This window comes from Perkinsus marinus, assembly GCF_000006405.1.
Source record: "Perkinsus marinus ATCC 50983 genomic scaffold scf_1104296970664, whole genome shotgun sequence".
Taxonomy (NCBI): domain Eukaryota; phylum Perkinsozoa; order Perkinsida; family Perkinsidae; genus Perkinsus; species Perkinsus marinus.
This window is the reverse complement of record NW_003202385.1, coordinates 111,769-119,301: the sequence shown is the minus strand read 5'-3', so window position 1 is coordinate 119,301 and position 7,533 is coordinate 111,769. Positions and strand designations below refer to the sequence as shown.

Below are 7,533 nucleotides of genomic sequence, written 5' to 3'. Positions count from 1 at the left end.
TCATCAAGTTTTACACCGGAGTCAGCAGAGCACGTGGCACATAGCGAGCTAGCTCCGCCACTCCGTCGAGAAGGCCTAGTTAGGATGGCACGAAATATTTCCTTGTATTTCTTTCGGAAAAATGAAGGAAATTTAGAAAAGTGTTTCGGGTAGGAAAAAAATATGGAGAAACAAGGAAAAATAAAGATAAGTAGAGGAAGGCAAAAGTTGTCACAAAAAGTCGAAGGATGAAAGATATCTCGGCAAATGCCGTCTGGAGTACATGGTTGTATTCATGGATTGGTTAGAATGATAACGGAGAAGAAAAATTCGCCCGAATGACCGAAGGTTATTGTGGCGAGCAAGAATGCGATGCGCACTTTCAACTAGGCTTCAGTTTTTTCTCTAGAAATGCCCACGTTCTGGTTCGACGATAAACGTGGTGTCGATATTCGCTCAGTTATCTACAGCACAACATAACGCGACGTGAGGTCTATTATCAGGGAACTACGCCCATTGGACAGTGCTCAGCGGTAGCATCGTCTTTCAACCACAGAAGTTCCAGTACACACAGTCCAGCCGTGTCCTAGCGGACCATGATCGAAAACATCGAGTAAAGGCAGAACTGGTTAATCAGCATTGATCGCGGATCATGGCTCATGGCTACGGAGGAGTGCACTGCCCTCCGTGCCCGAGTTTCCTTCCGTGTGGATATTTCATGAATCTGAAATTTTGTCACGATCTGGGAAACTTGTGGCCCATTGAATCTATCATAAATATCTGTGAGTGCAGAGCGTATGTTTGCAGCTTGACCAAATCGGGCAGTGATGTTCGGGCTTGCCAGACGTGGCAGGCTGAGGGGAAAATTTTATTTTTCCTTATCTTTCCTTCATTTTCCCTTCAGAGGGAAATAACTTTCCCATCTTTCCCTCCGTGGGCCACCTTAGGCCCACTGTGTAAACGCTATAATATCCCCAGTCATGTATCAGCCTTTCGGTGAGTATTGACAACACTGCTGCGGTCCAGTATGAGTGTACTAATTGACCTATCGTAAATGTGTTGCTAGATTAGGGTACTAGAAAGGGAAAGTGTATAGCATACGAATCTGGAGTAGTTCTATCCATACTGATGGTGACACTATTTGGTAATGCCAAGTCGAGAATGGACTGCCTTGGATGTAGTGCAAGCATCGAGCTTTAAGTTATATAACTCCACTATGACTTCCATAACATCGTTCCCAGAGACATGGCTGCTTCCACTGGCTGCGGAGCAGGAGCTACTGGAGGCAACGAGGAGTACTTCTTCGCGGGAGGCCTCAGAGGTGGAGACCGCTGTACAGGAGAGATCGGCAGGGAAATAGAGTCTCTCCGAACGTACGACTCCAAGCAAACAGTCCGACGGTAAGAAAACGTCATGACGCTAAGGACGGTACATCCCGCAACAGGACATGGTATGCATCTGCTCACCTCGAGGGACAAGGCATCGGGCAAGGAGAGTCACTCGTACCATCATCAGTCTCCTCATAAGAGAATTTTGTACGACAGTACGGACAGTAGTTATGTGTTACACTCTGCCGCGTCTGAAAGAAGAGTCACTCGATCGACGCGGAAAGGCAATCCATCCTCACCCAGGAATAGAGGCAGTCCACATGGAATATGTGTCCACAACGGGTAGTCCCACACAAATCTTGTCGGCCACGAAGTCTCTGGCACAGCTCACAGCTTGCAGCTATAGTCGCCCTGTTACTGGAGATTGGTATGAGCCACAAGCCTGCAAAGTCGAGGCTCTCCATAGCGATCTGAGGAATCATAGAGCAGTCTATGTCGCAGGCAGGGAGAAATGGTGCTCACTTGATCACCGGTGGCACCGTGTACGTATATAGCAAATTCATGGGAAAAAATCGAGGCATCAGTTGACGTGGAGGAGTCGAACTGAGAGAGGTCTCCGTCGGAGTCAGCGGACCTCTCAGCATCATTCGTGCATACCAAGTCCACGCATCTGCAAAGGGTAGCTTCTTCATGGGCCCAGCCTCAACTTGCCTGTCAATCGTCTCTTCATCTCCCTTCACAAAGGCGATAGCCATGAGCCAATCGAGAAGTGTTCCCCTAGTACTCGGGGTACCTGAGCCCCGCAAGTATCCAAGATATCACGAAGACAGAGACTGATACCTGGTAGGGCGAAAACTCTGTTGCCAATCGTGAATCCCATGAATGATGACCCTTGAAGCTCCTTGAGATCCCCAGTGCTGAGGGAAATCTTCTCAGTAGGGCTTTGCTGCCATAACGACAACAGCTCAACATTGCCGAGCAATGGTAGCATATTCCACCTGGAGATTAGCATCTTGAACCCAATCGGGCCTCTGCTCAAAGGAGAACAGGGCACGCTGGCTCATCACAACGCAGCACCATCGAAGTCGCCATATGCCAACGACCTTTGACTTCTTCCAAAGCCATCCTGACTCCGCCTAACAACAGACATATCTTCACGACGAGTATACTCTTCGCTACTATATCCTCCCGCTGGAGGTCGGACGCCCAAACACCATGCCGTCTACAAAGGAGGCAAGAAACATGATGAATAGACTTCGAGTAGACCTCAGCGACGGGCTTGAGGCAACAGCAATGGCCAGAAGAGCTCATCGGTCGTGACAGTGATCTTTTGAGAGCTCCCTTGAGGAAGCTTCTGCCAATATAAGTGCAAAACCCTACTCTAGGGTATGCATTGAAGGTCAACACTGATGACTCAAGCCAGTTGTAAATCGGAAACTCCTGGTCTGTAAGACCGCATGCTCAGCTGTCTATGTGTCAATATCGAGCTATCCCTCGACACTCGAAGGACAGGCGCTCATCCGAGGTCTTCGGTGGAGTTTCTGCGACCTCATCTGCGATGTTCCAAAGCTCCTTCTCGGAAAATCCGTCTGGTTTCGACCCTGAAATAGATCGAAGTGGCCACCGATGACAAAGAGGAGTGGTACAAAATCTGGCTCTCTTCCTGGAAGGATCGCCTTGTGGCAGTACAGGCTTCAATAGCCTCATCTCGAGGTTGGACGGATCCTCCTTCGGTAAGATGCTCAAAGGGGCTCTGCAAAAATACAGTAAAACACCAAGGCGAGAAAGGAACCTTCCTACCTCTTCCGGGCGTAAAAGTTGAGAGTTTCTACAGCATACCGTAGATAATGCCACTTCCTAAAGTAAGCCCGCTCATCTGAGGCACACATAAATCAGCATCATACAAGAAGCGCAAGCACTCACTCAGTTTCCGTATGCGATACATGGAGTTTCCCTCGAAGCTGCGAATCTTCGTCTGAGTCTTCAGAATGTCCAATTTCGCACTAACTTTCCGAATACCCTTCACGACGACATTTGGCCGAACATTGCGAGGGACGGGCTGATGAGAATCTGTCAGTCAAGAGAGAGGCTCTCTACCCTACCATGGTGATTTGACGGTGGTCCTTGTTGCTGCCTTCATAGAAGCCTCCTCGGACCTGTGATGCCGCGCCCAAGGGCGTGCAGACCGTTGGAGGCCTCAGCGTCTGCCGGAATGCTGCAAGGATCTGCTGTCGGCTACCTAGCATGCCTGTGAGTCGATCCTGCCACCAGTAAGGCATCCCATGGCACGAACGCGAGAGTTGACTACGGCGATTGAGGAACATTGCGGTAATATAGAGGTTTCACGTCATAGAAAAAGGTTACGGCGCGGTCTTCAGAAGTTAAAAAGTCACGATCGTCACGACACGTCATAGCTTGCTGATGCCGGCTCCTTCCGAGAGGAGATGCTCCACTTCCTCGGAACACAGATCAGGATGGCAAGCCGACCTGAAGGGGCATTGACAATGGATATAGACCAGCCCAGTAGATGGCTACTCTGTGAAGAGGCTCATCCTAGCAGTCGCCATACCGACCACCACAGCCCTCTCTATTGGGACTCCACGACAAGCATACGCCCATGCTGCACCAGCGAGAAGGTTGTCGCCGGCTCCAGTGGAGCTCACCACTGAAACAAAATCGGTGGAAAGCAGGGGCCATATGAAGGGATAGCCCCTACTGCTATCGACAGGCTCAGCAGCGTAGTGTACAGCTGTGATACTAGAGGAGGTTGTTGGCAGTGCCTTCGATATAGGGAAGGCCAAGCTATGACAGTAAGGGTAGTGCCATACCTTTATCTGCAGTGTTCCTCCAATGCTACGGCACAGTGGACTTATACTAGAGGGCAGAGGAGTAAGAGCCTCCTTGGTGACTAGTATGACACCTCGCTTGCCGAACGATGCCAACACGCGCCTCACTGAGCTCCTTTCTAGTAACTAGATGAGCGATTCAGTGAGACAAGGCTTGCTCGGGATATGTAGCGGCAGGGGACCTCGACACGACCAACGACGAGCCTACCAATGTAGCAGTGGTGAGGCCCCATTGGATGACTTCCTCCTTCCTCAGAGGCTCCACCTCTATCTGGGCCGGATAAAGATAGCTAGAGGCTAACACCTAAGATGTGCTCAGTAACAGCACCATAAATAACTCGACTGCCCCTACCGCTAGTTCACGCATGTTGGGCGAGACGACATCGACAGTGTCGAGGAGCTCTTCGCCAGTATCGCTGGCCTGAGGAGCACCTTCCAACTCTACAGTAGAGAGGCTATGTTCCAACCTTGCCGACTCTTGAAGCAGCCTTCACTGTGCTCACAGGGTCCAACCAACACTCCACTCCTCGGGCCCTACACTCAGTGATTGAAGACTGATCACAGAAGTGACTACTACCCACCTGCAGGCCTTCGAGGCCCGAACAATGGTGTCCCTAGGGATGTTGGCATCTACCAAGAGGACCCTGAGCTGAGACATATCCTCCTGTCTGAGGACTTGAGGGATGTTGATGAGGGGATGGACGAGACGGTCGAAGATGTCCATCGCGGCTACACCCTGACAAACGGTTTGTCACAAACCCCATAGGAACTACAATGGGAGAGCACTACTACTAAGGCCGCTCCCCGCACCAGTACTACGGTCAATCCCTGCGACATCACTACTACTAAGGCCGCTCCCCGCACCAGTACTACTGTCAATCCCTGCGACATCACTACTACTAAGGCCGCTCCCCGCACCAGTACTACGGTCAATCCCTGCGACATCACTACTACTAAGGCCGCTCCCCGCACCAGTACTACTGTCAATCCCTGCGACATCACTACTACTAAGGCCGCTCCCCGCACCAGTACTACGGTCAATCCCTGCGACATCACTACTACTACGGCTGCTCCCCGCACCAGTACTACTGTCAATCCCTGCGACATCACTACTACTAAGGCTGCTCCTCGCACCAGTACTACGGTCAATCCCTGCGACATCACTACTACTAAGGCCGCTCCCCGCACCGGTACTACTGTCAATCCGTGCGACATCACTACTACTACTACTACTACTACTACTACTACTACTACTAATACTACTACTACTACTACCGATATAAGCTCTCCACGACCGTCAAGTACTAGGGTACATGTACCAGTGGACTCGCTGGTCAACTCCTTCACATTGGTGGTAGGCACCCCTATCTGCCGAAGACGCCTGAGAGTATCCACCTCCCATCGTGGACCCAGCGCAGACCATCCCTACTGCATCAGGCTTCCCATGGCTATCCCGACCGACACTGAGATAAACAGGTGTCGCCCCCAACATCGCCATGCTCTCTGCCAAGGAGAGGCCGACCCTCCAGTGGACATCGACAGAAAGCCTGGGACAGTAGACTCTGATATCAACGACACAGAGCCTCTCCCACGACTACACAGCCCATGGATAGTCTCACTGAGCCCGTGCACTCGTTGGGTCACTCGCCTTAGCAGTGATGTCCATTGCTATCCCTCCCAACACCGCCACCGCCCCAGGGCCTGCCGCCTCGCCTCTTTGGCGGAAGAACTACATCAACACTGTAGACTGTTACCAGGAAAGGATACTACGCTCTGATGATAGGCTACTGCTATCTGGCTGGCGACCATTGCATTGTTCTTAATAAGACACAGATTAGCCGCTAAGCTCTCTCCACCCGTCAACTCGTTGATCCTCTTGAGCAGAAAGGGAGTTACATCAGCGCCTTCAAAGAGACTCCTACCATCCCCAGCAGCAGACCTTCCCCACTCACCTTGAACACCGTTCCCCTCAGCTTCCTTCAACGCCGCCTTAGTGCACTCTTCTATCCTTTTCATATCAGCAGCTCCCGCCTCCGGTACTGGGCATGCTATGACGCACCCTGGACGTCTGTAACGTGGTACCGAGAAGAAGCGGTCGGAGGCTGCCAGAAATCTGAACTCCACCGTTACCTCCTCCAAAGAACTCCTCTCACCTACCTCGCAGCATGATCAGCATCGTCCACAACACCAGAGGTCCGAAGACCACTATCCCGGGTGAAGAATGCCGGGAAAATATCCGTACCCCAACCGAGGACAGGCACCCCTTGCGTCTCGAGGAACTACAGGAGGAGCACTCACTGCTGAGGCAGACGACCACAGACTTCCCCCACTTCAAGCGTCTTGGGAAGATCCAGCACACTTTTGGCACCAGCACAAACTACTGCTACTGGAGTAGAGCCCAACTCAGTGAGATCAGCAGACACATCCCATGTTGACTGCTAACAAAGTATCGACCAAGTACGAGTACCTTCCCCCCTACCTCGGCCCCTCTGTGAACTCCACCAATACCACCAGTAGCAAACACTCGTATGCCAGCCATTGAGGCTATGCGCATAGTAGCTGCTACTGTAGTGGATCCATAGCCCTTATTGGCCACCAACAGCCCTATGTCGCGTATAGAGACCTACATAGAGATCATGACTAAGGGAGATGACGAGGAAATACCTTCGAGCACTTGCTTGGTCCCATCTCGGCGATCTCGTTGATCTCCGCCCCCGTCAAGCCAACTTTAACCTTCCCTCTCAAGAGCGCTATAGTGGCAGGCACGCTGCCGGCATCTCGTACGACTCTCTCCACCTCAAGGGCCGATTGCAAATTCTGCGGATAGGGCATGCCTAAGGATACCCAATTGCGTTGAGCCTGAACTCAGCAAGTTCACCGTGGGTGATGATGGTGCTCTCGAGGGCCACCACTGGTTTGTTGTTCGCGATGGCCTCAGCGACTTCCACCGATACCTCCATGAAGCCCGGCATCTCTTTCGGCGAACGGAGGAGAGCCATTGCTAGCAACCCTGTCGTTGAGACTACGATACTACCCCAGAATCTACGGCCTCGGTCAGAGTTGCGCTGCAGAAAAGAAGCCGAGAGAAAAGGAGACAAGGAAGTAGTAGGAGCCCAGCGAAATGGCCCAGCACGACAGCGCCCCTCATGTATCAGCGGCCGTACTGCCTTCACAATCATCAACGTGAGATAACACAACAAGAAGGAGAGTACTGCAATGCACATGAGTTCAACGAGCTGTGTATTAAATGGCGTCATTGGTCGGCCTCTCGCCACCGAGGCTCTGAACAGAGGGCCCAGGGAAGAGCCGAGGTGGGCAAAGATGAAGAAGCTGAGGTCTCTGTGATAAAGTAGGGCCAACAGTTGACCACTACCGATCAG

The 7,533-nt window shown here is 51.8% G+C and overlaps 3 protein-coding genes across 3 annotated transcripts in view; 1 reads left to right on the top strand and 2 right to left on the bottom strand.

Annotated features, from left to right (window-relative positions):
- Positions 1-1,383, top strand: part of Pmar_PMAR017085 (hypothetical protein) — a gene marked incomplete at both ends in the record, with an annotated part of 3,249 nt that extends 1,866 nt beyond the window's left edge. Inside the window, one exon of the mRNA XM_002767463.1 lies at positions 1,223-1,383. Coding sequence (XP_002767509.1) covers positions 1,223-1,383 — 161 coding nt within the window. The remainder of the gene's footprint in view (positions 1-1,222) is intronic.
- A 58-nt stretch (positions 1,384-1,441) lies between these two features.
- Pmar_PMAR017084 (hypothetical protein) lies at positions 1,442-3,631 on the bottom strand (the record flags this gene model as incomplete). The annotated part of the gene is made up of 11 exons (XM_002767462.1): positions 1,442-1,558; positions 1,607-1,777; positions 1,830-1,941; positions 1,974-2,100; positions 2,148-2,253; positions 2,306-2,443; positions 2,856-2,908; positions 2,954-3,060; positions 3,108-3,183; positions 3,231-3,366; positions 3,410-3,631. The coding sequence occupies 11 exons, from the start codon at positions 3,629-3,631 to the stop codon at positions 1,442-1,444; spliced, it is 1,365 nt and encodes a 454-aa protein (XP_002767508.1).
- Position 3,632: 1 nt separating this feature from the next.
- On the bottom strand, positions 3,633-7,152 carry Pmar_PMAR017083 (conserved hypothetical protein; the record flags this gene model as incomplete). The annotated part of the gene is made up of 18 exons (XM_002767461.1): positions 3,633-3,794; positions 3,843-3,972; positions 4,024-4,087; positions 4,136-4,279; positions 4,362-4,457; positions 4,506-4,574; positions 4,621-4,687; positions 4,735-4,889; positions 5,429-5,521; positions 5,583-5,700; positions 5,773-5,882; positions 5,924-6,057; positions 6,106-6,266; positions 6,311-6,432; positions 6,484-6,588; positions 6,633-6,776; positions 6,818-6,987; positions 7,032-7,152. The coding sequence occupies 18 exons, from the start codon at positions 7,150-7,152 to the stop codon at positions 3,716-3,718; spliced, it is 2,082 nt and encodes a 693-aa protein (XP_002767507.1). The 3' UTR covers positions 3,633-3,715.
- Positions 7,153-7,533: the final 381 nt, after the last annotated feature.